At 42.8% G+C, this 23,664-nt stretch overlaps 1 protein-coding gene across 2 annotated transcripts in view; it reads left to right on the forward strand.

Moving 5' to 3' along the window:
* The window catches only part of dyrk1b (dual-specificity tyrosine-(Y)-phosphorylation regulated kinase 1B), a 61,948-nt gene extending 44,605 nt beyond the window's left edge, over nt 1-17,343 (forward strand). For both annotated transcript variants that reach the window (XM_063485203.1, XM_063485202.1), the window contains exons 2-13: nt 71-237; nt 6,156-6,275; nt 7,094-7,282; nt 7,766-7,913; nt 8,573-8,722; nt 9,442-9,578; nt 10,327-10,473; nt 10,829-10,969; nt 12,465-12,585; nt 13,521-13,703; nt 14,438-14,541; nt 15,445-17,343. In XM_063485203.1, the coding sequence (XP_063341273.1) occupies nt 169-237; nt 6,156-6,275; nt 7,094-7,282; nt 7,766-7,913; nt 8,573-8,722; nt 9,442-9,578; nt 10,327-10,473; nt 10,829-10,969; nt 12,465-12,585; nt 13,521-13,703; nt 14,438-14,541; nt 15,445-15,960 (2,025 nt within the window). In that variant the 5' untranslated portion in view covers nt 71-168 and the 3' untranslated portion in view covers nt 15,961-17,343. The remainder of the gene's footprint in view (nt 1-70; nt 238-6,155; nt 6,276-7,093; nt 7,283-7,765; nt 7,914-8,572; nt 8,723-9,441; nt 9,579-10,326; nt 10,474-10,828; nt 10,970-12,464; nt 12,586-13,520; nt 13,704-14,437; nt 14,542-15,444) is intronic.
* The last annotated feature ends 6,321 nt before the right edge of the window (nt 17,344-23,664 follow it).

The raw sequence follows: 23,664 nt of genomic DNA on the forward strand, positions 1-23,664 counted from the left end.
CTGATGTACCCATAATGCAAACAAAGGTGTCGGGGTTCCCCTGTCTAATCATCTCTCTCTGTCTTCTTAGGTGTAAGCAGCTCAGGATGTCCGCCCACCTCCTCCTCCTCCTCCTCCTCCTCCTCCTCCTCCTCCACTGCCCAGGGCTTCTCCCTCGCTGAGCCAGCCATGACCAGCCAGCACTCACATACACACCCCTCCTTCAGCTCCATCCACTCCATGGCCGAGCAGCAGCAGGTACCACCACACATGCCTTTGGCACAGTACCAGAGTGCCAGAGGGAAAAATCAACATTTTGTATTCATTTTAGATGTTCAAACATTGTTGCTTTGTAGAGCTACTGAACATGAAATGTCTTCATGAGGTCATGAAGGTTTAATAACAAGTGCTATTCAAAAGGATCCGTTCCTAAGCTGGACACTTTCTGAGGCACAACCAAAGTCTGCAGTAGCTAATGTTACCATCAGCTGTGATACGGCTACTCTGTGAAGATTTACAGTCACTCTGAGGTCAGCGTTGTATTCTGTAACTTTAAACATCTGGATCTGCTCCGTACGTGGCGTTCCTCCTTTGCACATACTGCAAACTACAGGGAGGAGGCAGGGAGGAGGCAGGGCGTTTTGCGGCGTTCTCACCCACTATTTTCACAGTGGGGATATGTATATATGTGTGCGGGTGTACAAGTATGTTTATATAAGTATATCTTCTCACGTGTTACTGGAGTTATTAAAAAAAAATCATGTAGCAAATTGTAATGAAGAATTTCTGATGGATGCATAAAAGGAAGAGAACGTGTAGACTATGAGTTACTTAATAGTGGAAAGAGGGTGGGATTAAATAAGCTTATGCTTCCTCCTCCTTTTTAACATGTAAATTATTTATAATGATTCTTATTTTGTTTTCTTTGTCTCAGTTGTTATTGTTGTTATACTATTTTAACATGTTCAGAAATACATCTCCAACCAAGTTTCACCAAAGTAAAGAGGAAAGCATGTAAACCTATTTATGCCTAACGCTAACCCTACTGCTATATAAGAACCAGAACCATTCAAACTGAAAGTAGGTTAACCTTTAAGATAACACGACTACTCTAAGTATCTCTAAATGTAGCCAGCATTTTTCTAAGCTGACTAGAACGATTTCAGAGGCATTTTGAATTTGATGATTAAAATATGTTTCCTGGCTCAGTGGGTTTCTGTCATTGAAATACAGTTTGAGATGTCTCCACTTTATGTGTTACAGATTTACCCATTACAGCTAAGAATAGAATAGAATAGAATAGAATAGAATAGCCTTTATTGTCATTGTACAGGGTACAACGAAATTGGAGTGCCACTCCCTTGGTGCAAAATGCAATAATAAATATAATAAAAAAATAGTAAGATATAAAAGGTACAATAAAACAAACATAAGTACTCAAACAAAAGTAAGTATGATATTTACAGGATAGCAGCATTAATATAATGACAGTATGACAGTATGAATAGCAGCATAATAATAATAGCATAATATAATGGCAGTGACAATATGGTATGGCTAAGCAGGTTCAATTGTTTTTGTGCTTATTTGCAATGGTGATAGCTCTGGGAAAGAAGCTATCCCTGAATCTGTTTGTTCTGGTTTTATGTGACCTGTACCGTCTGCCTGACGGTAATAGTTCAAACAGTTGATTGCTGGGGTGAGAATGGTCCTTGATGATATTGCCAGCTCTGCTGAGGTATCGAGAGTTTGCAATGACCTCCAGGCTGGGCAGAGAGCAGCCAGTGATCTTCTGGGCTGTGTTGATGACCCTCTGCAGTGCTTTCCTGTCTGCAGCTGAGCACCCTGCATACCATGTTGTTATGCTGTACGTTAGGATGCTCTCTATGGTGGCTCTGTAGAATGTCACCAGCAGCCTCTCCTCCAGGTTGTTCCTCCTGAGCACTCTCAGAAAGTGGAGACGCTGCTGGGCCTTTTTTACCACCGCCGTGGTATTTGCAGTCCAGGAGAGATCATCAGAGATCTGCACGCCCAGAAACCTCATGGAGTGTACCCTCTCCACACAGTTCCCGTGAATGTAAAGTGGGGCCGGGTCAGCTCTTCCCTGCCTAAAGTCCAAGATGAGTTCTTTAGTTTTTGTGGTGTTCAGTTGGAGGTTGTTAACTGAACACCACTCAGTCAGTCTGTTGACCTCATCTCTGTAGTCTGACTCATCCCCCCTTGAGATGAGTCCAACCACAGTGGTGTCATCCGCAAACTTTATGATGGTGTTTGAGAGATGGGTAGGGGAGCAGTCGGATGTGTAGAGCGTAAACAGGAGGGGACTCAGAACACATCCTTGTGGAGACCCGGTGCTGAGTGTGATGGTGCTGGACAGGTGGGGGCCGAGTCTGACAGACTGAGGTCTGTTTGTCAGGAAGTCCTTAGGAAGTCCTAAGGTTAGAAGATAGACGTTTGCTTCGTGGTCACTGTAATCGATACTGACATTTGTATGCCAGGTCTCCACCCACATCTTATCCCTCAAAATGTGAACACTTAAGGTGTTTTCATAGCAAACAGCTACCGGGCATTGTAGGTCTTCTGTAAACTGAAGCGACAGCAGCAGCAGCAGGACACATCATAATCATCTCGCGGCTGTCTCATACACAATTTGCTTCTGATTCTGATCTCAGGTCCTACCAGCCTGTATGCCAAAGGGCACTGCTGCTCTCCTCACACAGCTAAATAGAAAACTGTAGTTTACATTAGTGAACAGTGGTAATGATATGAATAAATATCGCTAACTAGTATGAGCAAAGTTGGAATCTGCAGTTGATCCAGTAGTGGTTACTAACTGCTCGTGGATTCCTCAGGAAAGCTAATGCCATGGGTCAAAAAATAATAATGTTATACCTTATCTAGGAGAAAATGATGGGTTGATCCATCTAGGGCTGTGCGATATGACCAAAATCTCATATCCCGATATAAGACATCTGTCGTCCCGATAACGATATAAATCACAAAAATGTAACATTTTCTGTAAATTCTGTGAATCTCGGGCAGCTCGACTTGAAGTGTTTCCAGCTGCGCGTCGTGTACCTGGAGTCGAGTGTTTTAACCGATGCATGAAACGATACATTTTTAGACATAAGTTGTAACGGCCGCCGTTTTCTTTGTGAGTATTTATTACACGGCGTGCTGCGGGGAAAAGCCTGTTCTAACGTTTGAGTCTCAGGTTTATTTTTTAGCACCTGACGGCTCTTTTTTGCTTCTCATCCGTAAACTCTCTGATCCTCTTTCACGTGATTCAGTTTATTTTGAAAAGTCTCAACAGGATCTTGAGCTTTATTGTGAAAGGTTTATGTGGAAAATAAACAAGCGGACACGCGATGGTTTTACCGTCGTTGTTGCTAACGACAACGCATAAAAACAGGCGCTTGTCCGTCCGTAGTGTGGTTATATTAAATATAAGAGAAGGAGAGAACTTCAAGAAATTAATATAGCCACTACAGCGACCATCAAAACCATGAACAAATATTGTCGTAAACAGTTTATTTTGTGACACCACGAAACAAACGATAGCGTAAAATGAAACGATAGACGTTTTTATATCGTCATCCGATACATATCGTTATATCGAACAGCCCTAGATCCATCTGAACCAAAGAATTTTCAGCAGCTACAGATGCTCACGATCTCAAACACATTCCCAGAACCTGTTTGTGATGAGCACGTATGCATCAAACAAGTTAAAGTTTAGAAATGGCTTTCAGCACACATTCATGAGTGTGGGCCTCAGTCGACTGAGCCGTAGCTCTGTAATGTATGCAGACAAACCTGCAGGAGCTTGTAGTTCTCTGGTCAGAGGTTGCCACAACAACTTGTCCAAGGTATTGATGGTACCCGGTATTTTAAAAACAAAAGCATATAGAGTTTCTTTGATGCTGCCATGTAGCAACCACCAAGCTAACAGCCACATCTAAGGTGTGTAACCACATGAAAACTACAAGAGGTAACAATACCGTGATTTTCCCAAATGTTGTTTTAGGTAATGTTTTTCCTGCTTCCAGCTGTTGCCCAAGCTGTTGTTGGTCTGCGACCCTAACTCTTTGCTGCTGCTTCCAAACTGGAAAGAGCAACAAATTGTACTCCAGTCTGTAAAGAACTTCCATTCGACTCATATGGTGATGTCACAGTCCCAAGCTCTTCCACATATTAGAGCCTGACGTTATCTTTTTGTAAATGTATCAGCATTGGAATTTATAAAGAAGCAATCAAGCGACATGGCTACCCTAATGTGGTTCTTCTGGCCTCAGTGTGGCTTTCAGCATGTACTAAGGCTAGGGTGAGCAGTGTTGGTTCTAATGCATTACAAAGTAACAAAGGTTTTTGGGTGATTTGCAATCTGGGTGGATAGAAGAAACATCAAAGATGCTTTTTTTTCTTCCTGCACGCTCCTGTTAAAGGTCAGCTGATTTCAGTTCATGTATAGTGGGAGGAAAATGGTGGAGCAGTCTACAGCAGATTGCTTTTATTACACTAAAGGACACCAGCACTATGGTAAAGTGCAAGCTGCACTGTGCTGCTAACACAACTTCAGCTCTCTGCAAACATCTGCACAGACCTCATGCTAACGCTAGGCTAGCCAAGAACCCAGAGTGACGTTAAAGCTGAGTGTTTGCAAACCTCTGATCTTCAACAGGTGACAAACAAATGAGCAGTCAGGCTACCTGTTCATGTTTCGAAAGTAGAACCTCTGTGGTGATCACTTGCATTACATTTAAGAAAAGTAACAAATAATGTGTAATAGATTCCTTTTTTTTTTCTTTTTTTTTATTTATTTATTTTTTTTTTAAACCTGTCCCGTTTGGTTCTTTTGCCATCAGAATTATTGTCTAAAGGCGAAGAAAGATGCCCAACGGATTTACTTTACCAAATGGACCATCCCAGCCTTGCCGTAATGGTCCATTTGATTTACCTTTTATTGTTTATTTTATTTTATTTATTTTTTTTACTTGCTAGATACGGGACAGGGGAAAAGAAAAGGGAGAAAGAAAGAGGGGGGAAAAAACAAAACAAACAAAAAAAAAAAAACAGCGGAGAACAGGGACGGGGATAAAGGGCAAAAAACAAAAAACAACAAAATAAGCAGACAAAAAATACATATAGATTCCTTTTTTGACTAATGATCCCAACACCAACAGCTGCTGACACCAACAGGCAGAAGATGGACGGGTGGACTGGTGTGGCGTCTGTCAATTGTGGTGAAGAGAGTCAAGTGTGAAAGCAGAGCTGTGGATTTACCAGCTGAGCTATGTCCCAAGCCTCGATATAGTCCTGACCTCTGGGTCACTAACCAGAACTAGTCTCATTTCTACAGGTAGTGGCTGGACACTCGCTTAGAGAGCTCAGACACTTCAGAGGGGCCCAAAATATGAGTTGTTACACCTCTAATTAGTAAAGGAGCAGGTTTAGGTGGTTCAGCTGTGTGACTAGGATGCCTTCTCTCTGCCTCCTATGTGAGGTGATTCAGGCGTGTCCTAGACAGCCATTGCTTCCCAAACCCAGACGAGCAGCAGAAGACAGACAGATGAAAACTAAAACAGCAAGAAAAAGATGAGACTAACTCCCTTCAACTGTGTTATGAGTGTTGCTGTTGCATAGTTTGTCCACCAGAGGGCACTTTGCAGTTTCCCTGCTGGCAACATGTTTAAAATGCCACAAACACAACAACACTTGATCCAAGCAGAACATCAATTAGTAATCCTCCTCTTTCTATGTTTCTGAGGTGAGGAATCTGTCAGAAAAAAAGACCAAATATTAAAATCTTAATTTTAAAAATCCTCAGTCAGTCAGATTCTGTTACCTGACCTTTTAAGAAACTGGCCTGTATGTGAATAAAAAACGAGTGTGTGCTTTGCCTGATGGTCTGTGTTCCCCTCAGACTACCAGCAATTTAGAGTTTGTATTAAGTTCTGTTTTGTTAAAAGTTGGTGCAATGGAACAACTTATTATGTATTAGTTGTAATAGCAAGCTAATACAGCTGGTACAAACTGCAAAGGTTATTTATGTGCAGTTACACAGAATGAACACATTTGTTTTTAGTGTGAAGCTGTCCTGATACACTCATCAGGAACATCTCCTGCATCAAACCTGAGATGAGTTTGTGAAACGTTGTTGTTGTTGTTCTCTGTAGGTGCTGTCTGATATGACCATACTCCAGCGGAGAATTCCCCCTAGTTTCAGAGACCCTGCCAGCGCTCCATTGAGAAAACTCTCTGTTGACCTCATCAAAACTTATAAGCACATCAATGAGGTATGAAACAGTAATATTACACACACAGATCCTTTTATTTTGTACTTTAAATTGTGTCGCCATGATTTCCCAGAGACATACTGTAAATCTTACATGTGATTTACCTAAAAATGGAAAATGTAACTGTCTAAACAGACTCTGGTCCCACTGCATTTGTAAAAGCTGGACTACACACACAGTTACAGTCCAAAAGTTCAGAGGACATCACCTTAAATTTCCTGGAGACTGACTGTGTAAAGAGATTGCTATCTTGATAGCTAACCAACCGGAGGGAGAAAGCTGTTGTGATAGATGTAGCTATGCCAAGTGATAGCAGCATCACAAGAAGGTTGAGAAATGCCAACAGCTGGGAGAGGATCGCAGGAAGACATGGAAGATGATGGCAACAGGTCCCTGTGGTAACTGGACCACTGACCCCCAAACTGGGCGAGTGGCTTCACCAGATTCCAAGAAACAACATCTGAGATCTCTGTCCAGAAGAGCGCAGACCTCGAAACAGAACAAGCTTTTATAGCAAGGAAACAAAATATTCTCTGAAGCAAGGAAACCCTCAGCAGTGCTGATCTATGGTTTTTCATCTGTGTAGAAAAGCGTTAGTTATACTTGTGCGCCACAGGTCATTGATGTGAACGTCATTTTTTGCACTGAAATCCAGCATCCACTTAAGTGACGGCTAATCTAGGCAGTCTGTTCTACTGTTGCACCCCGAGAAGAACAGAGCAATAACAGCGCAGTGGTTGCTGGTGCACAGGTGATTTGGGGTTTGTTGCTTTCAGTTGTACTGTGAAGCAGAGCCTGAGCTGTGTTTGTGTCCACAGGTGTACTATACTAAGAAGAAGCGGCGGGCCCAGCAGGTCCCTCCTGAGGACAGCAGCACGAAGAAGGAGAGAAAAATCTATAACGATGGCTATGACGATGACAATTATGACTACATTGTGAAAAATGGAGAAAAGTGGCTGGACCGCTATGAGATAGACTCACTGATTGGGAAAGGCTCTTTCGGACAGGTGAGGTCTCCACTTTTATTACTACTATGGCATAGATAGACACAAAGTCCAAAATGTCTGAACTGACAAAATTGTTGAGTTATTTGACGTCTCAGGTGGTTTCTGCAGTTAGTGAAATTTGGTCGTGTCTCTGTGAAAAGCTGAAAGTAAACTCGTTTCCGTGTGAAGGATTAGTAAAAGCTGTCATGTACAGAGCTAAAGTCTCGATATGGCTAACCCAGCGACAGCCCAGCAACACATCTGAAGGTCACTGATTACAGCAAACAAACCAGTGTGCTTTTACAGGGAGCTGCACTCGGTAATTGTAATTAGTAGATTGCGTTACATTAACATACCACTGATTGAAATCAAAGGCATTCTTATTATGACACTGGCTACATGTATTGTGTACATAACAGGACAAAGTCAGACAGGAAGTGTTTGGCTGTCCTTCAACTGAGTGACTCACTGCATGTGATGTAACATGTGTTCATGTGTCCACAGGTGGTAAAGGCCTACGACCACCATGAGCAGGAGTGGGTTGCCATTAAGATCATTAAGAACAAAAAGGCATTTTTGAACCAGGCACAGATAGAACTACGCCTGCTGGAGCTCATGAACAAGCATGACACTGAGATGAAATATTACATAGGTAAGATACACACTCTGTACACTGCTGTACAACACAGCTTCTCTTGGTTCATTACAGACACACAGGGGGACCTTTAGTACATTTGTTCTCTGTTCACACAAATCTGTTAGTGTGCACACGCACTGTTGCTAACACTGGCATATAACAGACGGCTGAAAATCAGAATTGAATGGTTTGGATTTACTGAATTCAAAGAAAATCAAACATACGAGGTATTTATAGTGTGAGCTCTCCTATCATGCTGTTGTGTTTATACTGAGGCAGTTTAAATACAAAGATCTGTCTATACAAGCACTTCTCCACTTACTACCTGCATTTGAAATGACAAATAACAACTTCAGATATTAAAAAATGAACTCCAAATTTCCTGTTTCTACACAAAACCTAGCAGTGAAATACGATGGAACAAAACGATGCAATAAGACTAAACAAATGTTTGAAGGGCTTCTTCAAGAGAATCTGTCTCGTTAATGTTCACATAGATGGGAATGCCGAATAATCCAAAAACATATTTAATATTTCACCTCACCTTTGAAATCTGAAGCTGAAATGTCTGAAAGCTCAAAACTGTGGTATTTTTAAATGATTCAGTGGATTAACTTTTCCCCATGTCTCCCATTTGTCTCTTTGTGTCTGTCTGTCGATCTGTCTCTGTGCAGTCCACCTGAAGCGTCACTTTATGTTTAGGAACCATCTCTGTTTGGTGTTTGAGTTGTTGAGCTACAACCTGTACGATCTGCTGAGGAACACCAATTTCAGAGGAGTTTCCCTCAACCTCACCAGGAAATTTGCACAGCAGCTCTGTACAGGTGGGTGCATAGAGATGCAAGTAAACCTGGGATGACACGTGCAGCTGCAACACTGTGGCTGAGCGTTTGTACTTGTGATACCACAAAAGGTGCTGGAAGCATGTGTGATAGTCGTCGTCTGTAGTGGTATTCGTTAAGCTTAAACGAAGATCGAAAGCACACAGCTGGCACAACAAAGTAACAATAACACATTTGAATAAATGGTTGTAAATGTTGTATGGTTGGGCAACACGGCAGAGCGGTGACTAGCCTCACAAGGAGAAGGTCCTCAGTTCGATTCCACTGTGTGGAGTTTGCGTGTTCTCCCCGTGTTTGCGTGTGTTCTCTCCGGGTGCTCCGGCTTCCCCCCACAGTCCAAACACATGCAGTTAGTGGGGTTGGGTTAGTTGCCTAACCCTGCAGCCTCTCTCAGCCAACGTTCACTCCTTCAGCTCTGCTCTTAAGGATGGAAACAGGGTGTACAGCAATCCCTGCTACTGTTTACATGTTTGGTCTTACATGGAATAAAAAGATGTTAAAACAGTTCAGTTATTCATGTGTAGTGAAGGCTTGTCTGAATACATTTACTGATCAAATTGATTTGTAAACAGTGGTAATAATTCTGGAAATGTCTGCAGCAAATGCAGGTTTAATGCTGATGATGTGCACTTATTTAGACTATACGTGTCTTCAGTTTGCATAATATTGTTGACATACACATGTTGTTGTTTTGTCTACAGCACTATTATTCCTGGCCACTCCGGAGCTGTCAATCATCCACTGCGACCTGAAACCAGAGAACATACTGCTGTGTAACCCCAAGAGATCAGCCATCAAAATAGTCGATTTTGGATCCTCCTGCCAGCTTGGACAGAGAGTGAGCACACTTATTCCAAATATGATTCTTTATAAAATGTGCTCACCTACTGTCTACTAGGATCACTCCCCATTACTCCCAACGTTCAGATTTGGAAAATAAACCAAGTAGCATGGCTTGCACGACGGCAGAATAATTAGGACTGTTGGCTCATAATAAGAGGTTTCCTAGTTTTTCCATGTTTTCCTTCTGCCTGTGTGGGTTTCCTCCCACTGCCCAAAGACAGGTTAGGTTAGCTTTAGTGGGAATGGAGAAGAGACACAGCTGTCATCATCTCATCGGCATGAATGTCATGGGAATTTTGGGCTTTTTTAAAATTTGACTGTCCTTTTTCCGTGATGGAATAATTGTACAATACTGCAGCTTGGAAAACAAAACTGAGTGCACAAGTTTGATCCACACAAGGCTCAAAAGTTTACATACAGGGACAAAAATCAACATAGACTCATTTAAATCTTTAAGAAGTGCTGCTCTACACTCTACACTGTCTTCTTGTTAATCATGAACAGTTAGCTTCTCTCTGTATTATGGGAAAAATGTTGAAAAAATTAAAAATCAAGTTACCATGACATTCATGCCTGTTATGACCACAACTCTTGATAATGTGCTTAAAGTGTATAGAATAAAGAAAGGTATGATTGTATGGTCAAATGTGATTGCATTGCTTGTGTTTAGTTAAATAGCTACATTGTAAAGTCTTGATGTCAGGACCTTTTCTTCAGATTGCTAAACTCCACTTCCTTCTTAGATCTATCAGTACATCCAGAGCAGGTTTTACCGCTCTCCCGAGGTTCTGTTGGGAATGCCGTATGACCTGGCTATCGACATGTGGTCTCTGGGATGCATCCTTGTGGAGATGCACACAGGGGAGCCTCTCTTCAGCGGCTCCAATGAGGTAACAGCAACACCAGCGTAAACACATGTGTCGGGTAGGGTTGGGGTTGAATCGGTGATATCCTTCATCCGTGTTCAGTGTTTTATACTACATCCATTTAGATGTGTTATGAAGATAGTGTAGAGAGGTCACATTGTAGACATGATTGTTACGATGACATAGAGTCTGTCTCTTCCAGTCTACTCTTAATTCCTTTGAGATTGTACTGAGAAGCATTAATTTGAAGACCGCATGTGTTTGCAACAGCATATTTGCTGTATGCTCTTACTTTGGTCCACATTAAGAGTGTGTGTGTGTGTGTGTGTGTGTGTGTGTGTGTGTGTGTGTGTGTGTGTGTGTGTGCGTGTGTGTGTAGGTTGACCAGATGAATAAAATTGTGGAGGTTCTGGGAGTTCCACCCAGCCACATGCTGGATGCAGCTCCTAAAGCCAGGAAGTATTTTGACAAGCTGTCAGATGGTCTGTGGACGGTGAAGAAGAACAAGGATGTCAAGAAGGTAAAGTTTGCTTCTGTTTTGACTTCACATGTGGAAAAAGTCCATTTTAACTTGTGTGTTTAGTTCAGTTCAGTTCACTTTCCAAATGTTGACTAATACAGGATATCCAGGTGGACTCATTCTTCTACTCTACCTGAGCACTCGAAGCACTTAAGCAACTTGCCTCATTCACCCGTTTTTTCATTCAAGTCCTTTCTGTCGTTCTGCTGTCACACACACGCTCATACTCCAGTGGGTTAGTATCTAGCCCAAGGTTATTAGGCCGGAGCAGCCAGGAATCAAACCACCAACCTTCCAGTTGGTAGATGATTCATAGATGACCTGCTGAAGTTCAAGCTGAGCATCAGATTGGGGAAGAAAGGTGACTCTAAACACGCTTCTGGTGTGTTTTGTTTCTACCTGAGGATCCACGGGGTGTTCTTCTCTAACCATCAGGTTTACCTGAAAAAGAGAAAATATGCAGTGAGCAGCAGCTCTGAAAATGCTTTCTTAATGCCAGATATCAGAGGATAATGAGGAGGCGACAGTAACTATAAATAACACATTAACACCTGTTACGACGAAGCTATAACAGGGGCAGAAGAGTGTTTTTGAGTGCACAACACTTGGAATCATGAAGCAGATGAGCTACAGCAGCAGAACCACACTGACAAAAGAAAATGGAAAATGTTTCATTATCTGATGAACCTCGGTTTTTGCTGTGACATTTGGATGGTCGGGTGTAAACGTAACATCACCCTTCCTTGTATCAACAATTTAGGCTGGTGGTGGTTTAATAGGTGCAGAATATTTTCTTGGTGCACTTTGTAGCCCTTTGTATCGATTCAGTACCACAACAACACCACATGGTACCTGAGATTGGTGCTATGTCCATCCCTTTATCAGCACATTACAGCCATCGTCTGATGATTTGCCTGTCACAAAGCTCAGCTCAGACTGGGTTCTTGAATGTGACCGTCAGTTCACGGTACTCAAAGGGCCTCCACATGGTCTAGATCACAAACTAATACAGCACTTCTGGGATGTGGTGTAATTGGAGAATTGCATCATGAATACACATGATGGCATACACTGTTATGCCAGTATGGATCAGAATCACTGAGGCATGTTTCCAGCACCTTGTTGAATCTATGCCATTAAAAATTAAGATAAAAACAGGGCCAACCCAGTACAAAGTGAAAAGCACTGAAAAAGGTGAGGACTCCTTACAGGCTTTCTGTGAAAAAGGATTCATACACTTTATAGACCATGTAGGACCTTTGTTTCCTGGTTTTTCAGCTTCCTAGAGTATTGTGTCTCCGAGACGACAGATTTTGGGAAATGGAGCTAAATGAATGAAGTTTTTTTTAATTAGAAAATGAGTCTCAGTGTTGAACCTCAGTATTGTGTCCTGAGCAAAGTGTTAAAGAACAGTGTGCCTCACTTCATGTTGTTATTGGAACTTCACAGACTTTCCTTAATAGTCATAGCGTGTGTGTGTTTTTGTGTTTTCTAGGAGTATAAGCCCCCAGCCACACGGCGTCTACATGAGATTTTGGGTGTTGAGACTGGGGGTCCAGGGGGCCGGCGGGCAGGAGAACCAGGACACGCCCCTTGTGACTACCTAAAGTTTAAAGGTAGGCATTTGCATGATTACTGCAGGACTGAGGATGACACAGGTATTAATATTCATGTAAACGACTTCCATGGACACAGACACAACATGCACAGAGAGGGAAGTAAAATATAAATAAGTGAAACAATAAATGCAGTTAAAGTTATGTAAATTATTCTTGCAGTAAATGTCCTCATGAGGTTGTCTCACACATGCTTCTAATGTGATGTGTACAGATGAAATCTATATTCATATTTAAGCATAGCATATAAAGTAGCAGCATGTAGGCCAGTATGCAGCCGTCAAAGGTGAAGAACTCGGCAGTTTATCCCTGGTTGATCAAAATGGCTGTGGAAATATAAAAAAGTCTCCTTTCTGGTGGGGAAGGAGCCTGAGCTGTTGAGTGAGGTTAAGAGATACCAGAACGCTATAGCTGGGCTCACCTCAGGCACAGCTGGCATCCTGGAAGCACTGTCCTGGAGATGGGGCTGGATTCTGTTCCACTCTGGGGTGATCATCGGTAAGAGACGCTATACTTGTGTCCTCCCAGTTCGGTGCGCTGGGGTTTTCCCAGTGGACAAAAGGGTTGCTTCCCCACACCTTTGGCTCAAGCAGAGTGGGTCCTGGCTATCATTCTCTCTTATCGCTGAGAGTGTTAAGTGTGAAAGCAAAGCTGTCAGTTTAGTGTTTGGTTTATGTTCCTCCCCTTGTCTTTGGCCTTAAGCTGTGGGAGTTGACTGAAAGGATGTGGTCGTGGATTAAAGCGCTGGAAATGAACCTCTGATCTATGTGGAGTTAGCATGAGGAGCGTGATCACTTGGCAGATATCAAGTGAGGGCGAGGGACACAAAAAACATCACGGGGGTGGACACTACAATTGTAGCTGGCTGCTTAGTTCTCTGTTGGTGCCAAAATGTCATCATCACCATCATTATGTCAATGTTTGTCCTCTTCCAGACCTGATCCTGCGCATGCTGGACTACGACCCTAAAAGCCGCATCACGCCATTCTATGCCCTGCAGCACAATTTCTTCAAGAAAACAACAGATGAAGGAACCAATACTAGTTCATCTACATCCACCTCTCCTGCCATGGACCACTCTCATTCTGCCTCCACTACTAGCTCTGTTTCTAGCTCTGGTAATGTAGACTCTTCTCTTTCTGCCCCAGCTTTCCTTGAACTTTTTTTCCGTATCTGTTAGAATGAGGAATATGTCATCCTTGTCACAGGTCCAAAGAAATGGTAGCGATTTAGATTTCATCCCTAAAATGTCTCAAGCAGGATTTTGTTAGGTCTTAGAAATTCAGGTCCTAGATAAAGTAGACAGGGACAGGAGTGTAGTGAAACCGCCGAGAGGATGCCTGAGCATGTGTGTGAGATGCTTCATAATACAGTTTTGATGTGACCAAGTGATATTCTATGGAGGGTCTATATGCTTAAACACTGCAGCATGGTCACCCTCACTGTCCCTGTCAGCCCATTACTTTATTTCTCAGTCAGATTTTCATAATTTTCTTGATGAACATAAAACTGACGAGACAGGTGAGTTCATTCTTGGTGACGGGAAAAAGCAGATCGACTCTTTAGTCTTCTTCAGGGTCGGGCAAACACGCTACGAGTCAGAACTGAATTCCAGGCCTGGGTGGCAAACGCCCAGCGTTCGTGGCGGGGTACATACCCGACAGAGGCGCTGGACCTTCTAACCACCCTACTGAAGCCACGCCCCTCCTCTTCTTCTTTTTTGTAAATTTAGATTTTTTCTTTTAGTTCACACAAAATGAATGCATTATTTCTTGTTTTAGCTAAAAATGTAAATCCATAAAGTAAAGCTGTGCACAAGTGTGAATTTAATGTTGGTGTCAATTATTTCCAGGTGGCTCCAGTGGTTCTTCCAATGACAACCGCAACTACCGCTACAGTAATCGTTACTACAACTCTGCTGTTACACATTCAGACTATGAGATGACCAGCCCTCAGGTACCACTGTCAGTGTTTGCATACACAATAACAGAGAATTATTGAGACGATATGAGGACCTTTGTGATTGCGTCAGACACTCGCTGCTGCAGGAATGTTTATTCCGGGTCAGATTACTTTAGCAGCTTCATTCCTGTTGGCAGTGATGAAATATTTGGCCACACTAGTTTTTTCTGACCGTAATCCTTTTTGAGTAGTTTTATTTTGAAAATCTGCGTATTGATTTTAAAAATTGTGAAAGACAACAGTATAAGCATAGCAAACTCTTCACTTCCATCCATGAAAATCAGTATTCATCATGATATATTTGTCCTTAAACGCTCGTCCTCCAGCCTGTTTGTAAAGGAGTTCTCTGTAACTGAACCTTTTGATGTTTTCATCCATCTTACTGGTGTTCCCATAATATTCATCAAATAAGCCTCTTTTCCAGTAGCACCTGCTGGGCACCATTTGACTTCTCTACTCAACTCTACTCTTGGTTTCAGTTGTTTTCATTACAGTTAAGCACCACCTGAGTGTGGGTGGGGTTGTTATAGCAAAGCAGCCTGAAAGTCCCGTGATGTCATTTGTATGTAAAACAGTCGACTTTGGCTCGCTCTGTGTGGATGCTGTCATCAGCCGCCGGGCACAAAAACGTCTGCGCCTCATCGTCGGAGCGCGCGGTGTTTGTGGTTTGCATGTAGCCGACCAATCCACTGATTGGTCGCTTCCTGGCCAATCAGTGGCATTTAGTCTCTTCACGTCACACTTTCATCTCTACACGGCTCGATGGGAACCCTGGCCGACTACCGCGTACTACCACAAAGACAGAGCTGAGTCGGTGCTTGTGGAAAGAGAGGGTGCTGTCACTGGTCCCATTATAATCCCAACCCACTGACCGTGTCTCTCTTCTTTTCCACCTAGGCTCCCTCACAGCAGCAGATGAGAATGTGGCCAGGCAGTGATGGCGGAGGTGGGGGTCAGGATCCAGGATACACCCAGTTGCTGCTCCATAAGCCAGCTGCCTCCCAACAACACCAGCGCCACTTCTTGGACCCGCCCCACCACCCACACCCAACTTACTCCCACCATGGGAATGGTGGCCGTGGCCTGAGGCAGGGTGGACAGACAGGCATCGGCGGAGGGGGGGGCCCACAGGGATCCTCGCCCCAGATGAGTGACAGCATGGATGTGAGTGTATCCCTGGGGCTGCACCACCTGGGGGCGGTGTCTTCCATGGAGGCCTCTCAGTTTGGCTCTGCATCTCTGCCCCTTGCTCTGCCAATCGGACTGTCTGCCTTCCGGACTCGGACGGCTCCCACCGCCCCAGGGCCACAAGCCCAGCCCCCTGAAGACTACTACCCTGCCTCCAACAACAATAACCCCACTGGGGGAGGCAGAGGGAGGCCGGACTCAGACGAGGGGCCAGCCAACTCTTGATAAAACCTGAACCATGCCCTAAAGCCATACAATTTTAACTACAACTACTACAACTACACACATACAGCCAGAGTTCAGAGACAAAGAGGTGAACTTTGTGCTGAAGGAGACTTTGTACTGCATGAGAGGAGGAGGAAGAAGGAGGAGGATGCTGGGAAAACTCCTTTTTCCTGTTTTAGTTTGTCTTTGTCGCGCCTGTAACTGGAAAGGAATGATTGTGACGAGTTTGTTTTTATTAATTTTAGTGTTGATTAATATCATTTGATTTTTCTCGGGTTTGAGGAGTTGTGTGTTCTGTGTGGTTGTTGTTTGAGTCTGGAGAGGAGGAGGAGGAGGATGAAGGGGAAAGAGAGAGAAGTTCTGTTTTTCCATTTTATTCCATAAAGTAGCTGTAAGCCGAAGGAGGGCTCATGCTCACGTTAGTCTGTTCATGTTTGCACACGTGCGTGCGTGCATGTGTGTTTGTAAGATATGAGATCAGATTTGTAGCAGGCCCCCCCCCCGTGCTCACGCTGATCTGGGACGGACGGTGTCTATTGATCAGTCTGACATGTCGAATTCAGGTCACAGTTGAAGTGAAAAGGACCCATTTTGAAAATAGGTGTAAATGCAGGCAGGAGGCTATACATATATACATAAATATATATATATATACATATATATATATATATATATAATATGCATATGTATGTGTGTATATATAAATGTACTGCTACACGAAGAACACAGAGGCGATTTGAAAGGTTGTGATTCAGGACTGGTGGATTCTCTCTCGTTTTTCTTTGCGTTTGTGTTCTTCCTCTGATGTTCTCTTGGTCGCAACAGCACGGACAGCGAGAGGGAGACGGAGGGAGAAGGTGGTCACGGGACACTGATGCCTTGCTGACACTCACAGGGATCTCCTCCTCCTCCTTCTCTGCCTCACGCTCTCCCTGCTTTCCTCTTCCTCTCCTTCTCCTGTTGTGTTTCTCCTCCAGACAGCTCCTCCTCTCTGTGCTGCTAATCACCATGACAACTGGTCCGGATTGCTGCTAAAGATCCAACACAGATCAATAAAAAAATAAAAAGAAATAGAAACAGAAATTTAAAAAAACTTTTTAACCCTTCTGCTTAAGAGAAAAGGATAAAGTAAGAACCACTGCATCTCAATGTATTTATTACTATTTAACAAGAAAAAAACAAACTGAAAGTAACCCTTTTTTCTGCTCTTCTTTGTTTGGTTGCCTTCTTTCTGCAGGTGAGCTCTGATTGGCTATTGTAACAGTGACAGTAACTGGTGACATGGGAATGCCACTGGTTGTGGGGCTGGGTGGAGGGTAAGGGTTGGGGCAAAATAAAGTTGGATATATAATAAGAATAAAGAGTATACTTTTGCACACCAAAGTCAAACAAACATCAGCTTTCTGCTTTTCTTCCTCCTGATCTGATCATCACGCCCTGTCAGGTTGATTTTGCACTTTTCATTTTCCGACCTTGCATTACTCCTCGTACAGCCACCACACTTTATAAAGAAGTGTGGATATCCACTGAGTTAATGAAACATGGAAAATGTCATCATAAGAACTATTACACATAAAACAGTCAGGCTACAATAAGGTTTTTGTCTTAATTAAAGGTGATGAAGAAGACCAGAAATGTGAAAATGAGCTATGGTACACTTGTAGTTGTTAGCTCAGTGCTAATACTACCACAGACTAAGTAGGAGAAAGGAACTGGGCATCAGGAGACTTCCTACTGCATGTCAACCATTGCCTGATCACTGACCTTACAAAGGTGAGTTGTTGTTGTTCTTTGAACTTGTTAAATTGTAGCTATGCGCTGGCTCTGATGTCTGCAGCATCCTGCACTTATGAAGATCATTGCCAAGGAAATTGGATGTACAGTATGTTGGCCCTGCAAGTAATGGACCTGTTGTGATGACCTGATGGAAAGAAGCAGCCACACTTCTGAGTAAAAAGCTCAACCCTCACCCGACTCATTCATACGTTAGGACTTGGGAACAAAGATTGTGTAGATCACGCTGCCGGGCTGAGTGATTTCCTCAAGACTGCTGCTGACTTTAAATCTTACAGACTTGCCTCCTTCCCTGAATGGAGATTTTCAGCTGTGAGTGAAAGAGAGCAAACATTCTGCAGAAAAAGTTCATCATCAAAGCAGACGCTTTTCCAAGTCTGATATTTAGGAATCTACTGGAAGTTTTTTTTTTCTTTAATTGACAGTTCTTCAAGAGTACTGTCAATTAAAAAAAATCTTTACCCCTATGAGTAGACGATTGCCTTAGGCCATGGGGCCTGGCTCGGCACAGCCCGAAAAAGGGACATGGGTCCACCACAGGGCGCCGTAGTGGTCGGTTGCAATGTGTGTTGGGAAGCGGGCAGGAGCGGTGGCCCTGGGCAGGAGCGGTGGCCCTGGGCAGGAGCGGACTGATCCCTAGTTAACGAGACTATTTATTGGGACGTGGAATGTCACCTCTCTGGTGGGGAAGGAGCTTGATTTAGTGCGTGAGGTTGAGAGGTGCTAGCTGGATATAGTCACACAGCTTGGGCTCTGGAACCAGTCTCCTGGAGAGGGGCTGGGCTCTGTCTCAGTCTGGAGTTGCCCTTAGTGAGAGGCGGGGGGCTGGGGTGGGTATCTTAGTATACCCTTGGCTTGCTGCCTGTAGGTTAAGGTTTCTCCAGGTGGACAAGAGGGTTTGCTCCCTGCGCCTTCAGGTCAGGGAATGGGTCTTGATTGTCGTCTGCTCTTATACGTCCCTCGGATTGTCCTGTGCAAGGTGCTTCGGGAGTATGAGGTGTCTTGCCCATTGCTACAGGCCATTCGATTCTTATACAGCCATTACAAGAGCTTGGTCCTCATGCCTGGCAATAAGTCGGACTTGTTTCCAGTGGGTGTTGGACTCTGCCAGGGCTGCCCTTTGCCACCGATTTTGTTCCCCTCTGCACTTACTCTAGAACAGCTTGCAGCCAAATGGGAAAAAGTGGGACTGAGAATCAACACCTCCAAATCTGAGGCCATGGGTGGAGCGCCCACTCTGGATCAGGGACGACATCCTGCCCCAAGTGGAGGAGTTTAAGTATCTCAGGGTCTAGTTCATGAGTGATGTGAGAAGGGAGCGAGAGATCAACTGGCAGGTTGGTACTGCGGCTGCAGTGATGCGGACGCTGTTGTCGTGGTGACAAGAGAGCTGAGTGTAAAAGCGAAGATCTCAATTTACCTGTGGATCTACATTTGTCCCTCACCTGTTGTCACGAGCTTTGGGTAGTAACCAAAAGAACAAGATTGCATATACAAGCGGGAGAAGTGAGCTTTCTTCCTGGCTGACCCTCTGCGATTAGACAGGTTGAGGACTTTGGCCATCCAGGAAAGGCTCGGAGTAGAGCCGCTGCTCCTCCACATCAAAAGGAGCCAGTGTGAGATGGTTTGGGTAGCTGACAAGGATGCCTCCTGGGCGCCTCCTGGACGAGTTGTTCCAGGCATGTCCCACTGGGAGGAGGCCCCGGGGCAGACCCAGGACACGCTGGAGGGATTATATATCTCAGCTGGCCTGGGAACTTCTTGGTGATCCCCCGGACAAGCTGGAGATGTGGCTGGGGGTCTGGGCTTCTCTGCCTAGGCTGCTGCCCCCGCAACCTGGCCCCGGATAAGCAGAAAAAGATGGATGGATGTACTGACAGTACTTTGTGCTGTTGAAATTTGAGATATCGAAGTTAAAAGACACAGCTGGCCAAAAGGCATTAAGTGGAAGAGAAGTTAAACTTAAGCATGTTAAAATGTTTGTATTATATTTGATTGGATTGCCGATGTTTGAAGAGGCAAACAGGAGGCTGATAATATCGTGCATATTAATTTATTTAAAAAGTGACAAGATTCTTTAAAAAATGTGACTATATTTTTATTCAGAAGTTCATCATTATTCTAAAGACATCACATTGACAGGCGTACAGTGATAAATAACAGCCTTCAGAGTGTATATGACCACTCTGGTTCAGTTGTTTTTGTTGGAAACACATCACCCGTCTGGTTTTACAGTGAATCAAACTAGAATAAAAATTTGTTTAGACAAAGTCTTTGAACTAAATCTTGCCACTGACAGCCATTTTGAAATGCACACGTACTCTTATTTGAGGAGTTATTTTTATCAAAATGTACTTTCAGTAGTTCCCTGAATATAAACAGGCTCATACTTGTGTGGTGCTTTGAGCACTTTCTTCTTTCCAGCTGCGTTCACATGCACACTCATACCAGCACTTTTTAGCTAACATTCAAACAAACAAAATGGAGGTTGTACTCTTTATATACTACAACTGTCAGATGATTGGTTTAAAAGAATCACATGTCAACCTGTGCTTTTAAGATTATGGTTAACAACAATAACAACAATTTTAAATCTTAAAACAGGTGTTTACAATTGAGGTTACAAGTTTTGCCATAAACATTCTGTCTTTTTGTGTAAGTTTTAAAAGCTTGTTTACAAAAACAAGGTAAAAATCATCATTGAGACCAGCAGGTGACGGATGCTGAAACACATCTGTCTCTGAGAAAGCAGCCTAGGTAAACTGCCTGTATGGCTTAAGGAGACGATTGCTTTCATTTTGATGTTATTCACTGGATTATTTTTTTAGCCCTTTATAGCTCTCTACATCAAAAGAGATTATTAATGTGCTGCTTAGTTTGGAGTTACCAGCGCCCTGTCCTACAGGAGTGGGGGCAGGGATCAGGGGAAGTCCAAAGCTACTTGGTGAGCCAACAAACAATTGCTAAAACATTCTTGGGAACACAGAATGTCAGCTTTCTGGGTGGAAGGTATCTGAACTGCTATCTGAGGTTGAGAGATATTGGCTTGATATATCCAGGTGCACCTCAAAGCAGAGGTTGGGTTCTGGAAACCAGTCTCCCTGAGAGGGAATGAATTCTGCTGGACTTGGGGGTTCCTCTCAGTGAATATGTGCCGTGGTGAGTATCCCTATATCCACTGGCCTGAATCCTGTATGTTGGGGTTTTCCAAAGTGGATAAGAGAGTTACTTCCCTGCATATTCGGGTTTCGTCCTGAAGATTTTATTATTATTTTTTACTAGTCCTTTATTTATCCAGGTAAAAATCTCATTTTCATGGCAGCAAGGTCAAAAATACAGGTACCACATAAGTACATAAGAATTCAAACAAATACAATATCCTGTACAAACGTGAAAAATTTACAATAACAGATCATTAAGAGCAACATTAAAAACAATCACACTCACAGTTGTTCTCTTGTTCCTTTAAGATGGACTTAAACTCCCCTCAGGTAACCATTTCTGACTATTTCAGTTCCTTCTGCAGATGATTCCAGGAAGCAGGGGCAGCGTATTTAAAAGCCCTTTTTCCTAATTCTGTTCTGATTTTTGGGACAATCAACTGGATGATATTATGAGAACGAAGCCTGTATTGGTTGTGTTTTTTCCACATATAAACACACAGATAAGAGGGAACCAGCCCAAGGAGAGATTTATAAAGACCAACCAATGGGAAGGTCTGTGAATATACAGAGATGGACATTTAGTAGCAGCATACAAAGAACAATGATGTACACGATTTCTATAGCCAGTAATAACACGTAAAGCACAATGGTGGACGGTATCAAATTTCTTTAGATAGTGTGCAGGTGCATTCATAAAAAGCACGTCACCGTAATCCAGTAAAGGTAAAAAAAAAAAAAAATTGCATGAATCAAGTGTTTTCTCACTTGGAGGGAGAAACGGGATCGATTTCTAAAAAAGTAACTTAGTTTTAGTTTAAACTTAGACACAAGCCTTTGAATGTGAGTTTTAAAATGATAAATTCTGATCTATAATGATCCCTACATACTTGTAAGAACATTTCAATTCAGTTCCTTGAATTGTTTTAATCTTAGGAGACGTAGCTAACAACTCTTTGCCATTTAAGAATAACATGAACTTGGATTTCTCTGCGTTTAACACCAACTTAAGTTGAGTTCAAGGACTGAACGACATCAGAGGCAGACTGCAGAAATTGCAGGGTTTGTGCTACTGAAGGAGATGAGCAATAGATAATTTATTATCTGCATAAAGATGGAATGCAGCATTTGATAAGTTATCACAAAGGTTGTTTATGCAAAGAGAAAAAAAGCAATGGTCCTAGTACGGAGCCCTGAGGAACTCCTTTAGATAGTGGGGGGAAAGAGGAAGAAGACCCAGCATGGACACAGTGTTTTCTTGCTGACAAGTAATTTGATAACCAGCTTACAGCATTTACAGATAGACCAATATTGTTTAGTCTGTTTACTAAAATAGCATGGTCAACTGTATCAAAAGCCTTTGACAAGTCAACAAAAACAGCAGCAGTCCATTACATCAATAATGTCATTAACCACTTTAATGCAGCGGTTATTGTGCTGTGTTGTTGTCTGAATCTCGACTGATGTTGGGAAAGAACTGAATTTTTGTCCAAAAAAGTCTTTTAATATTAATAAGCTTTTCTAGAACTTTTGCAAAAACAGAGAATTTAGATATGGACCTGTAGTTATTAACATCTGAAGGATCACCTCCTTTCAACAAAGGCAGATTTCTATATTACAGGGATCTCACTGTCTGAGAGGCTAAGATTAAAAAATGTAAGTTGGTGGTTCAGCTATAAAATCTGCAGCCAACTTAAGAAGAGGATCAAGTTGATCTGGTCCTGCAGATTTATTTAGCTCCAACAGATTTAAAGCCCTGTGGACCTCATAAACATTTAGAGGAGAAACACTGAAGGCTTGGACCACAGATTCAGTCTGGTTGGTTGCAGGGACAGCCGCCTGTTGATTAAGCTGTTTTAAATGCAGTTTAAAATGTCACATTTTTCAAAGACTGGCATCTCATTATGTCCCCATAGGAAGATTTTATTATTTTCCATTTTTAGGATCATTCAGATGTCTAGTAGTTTTTGAAAGGTAAAATTCTGATTTTGTTGTTTTTGTTTTTGTTGCCTGTCCCGTTCAGCACTGTAGCATCAGAATTATTGACTGAAGGCCAAGAAAAAATGTCCAACAGATTTATTTTCCCAAGTGGATCATTACAGCTTTGCTATACTGGTCCACGTGATTGATCCTTATAATTTATTTATTTATTTTTTAACTTTGAAGTTATTACAATCAGAACAGACATGACTGGGGTTAGGAAAGGGAAAGACGTAGACAAGAGAAGTTTGAGAAAAGGAGAGGGAAAGAAAAACAGAGGGGAAGCGGGACAGTGAGAAAAGACAGTAAAGATCTGTACAGTGTGTACTCATTGCACAGACTGTCCGATTGTTGTTGTTGTTGTTTTGTTTTTTTAAACTTTAGTGGTCCTGTAGGGGCATGTTGGAATTTTGTGGGTGATTCTACCTCACTAAAAAGCTGAAGCATGCACACTGACTGTGCTCTAACCCTAAAACTCAAAGCCTTAAAGACCGAGGAGTCCTAACTGTCAGTACTTGTCTTCACCTCATGCCAACTGAGCATTTCTGATGAAACCTGAAACCCAGAATAACATGAGTGATCAGGTTTGAACAAACAGCTTCAGTGCACATAAATAAAGCAAATACTGACCTTTTCACCTGCACTGTTAAACTGTGCTGCTGTTATTTGAGTCACACCTGAACCAGTTGGCAGCAGTAAAGTCAAAAACGGGAAACTCTTTCCTGTCAGGATGTACTTTTATTCTGAAGGAGTCTGGAAGTTGGAAGCA

This window comes from Pelmatolapia mariae, linkage group LG10_11 (genome assembly GCF_036321145.2).
Source record: "Pelmatolapia mariae isolate MD_Pm_ZW linkage group LG10_11, Pm_UMD_F_2, whole genome shotgun sequence".
Lineage (NCBI taxonomy): Eukaryota > Metazoa > Chordata > Actinopteri > Cichliformes > Cichlidae > Pelmatolapia > Pelmatolapia mariae.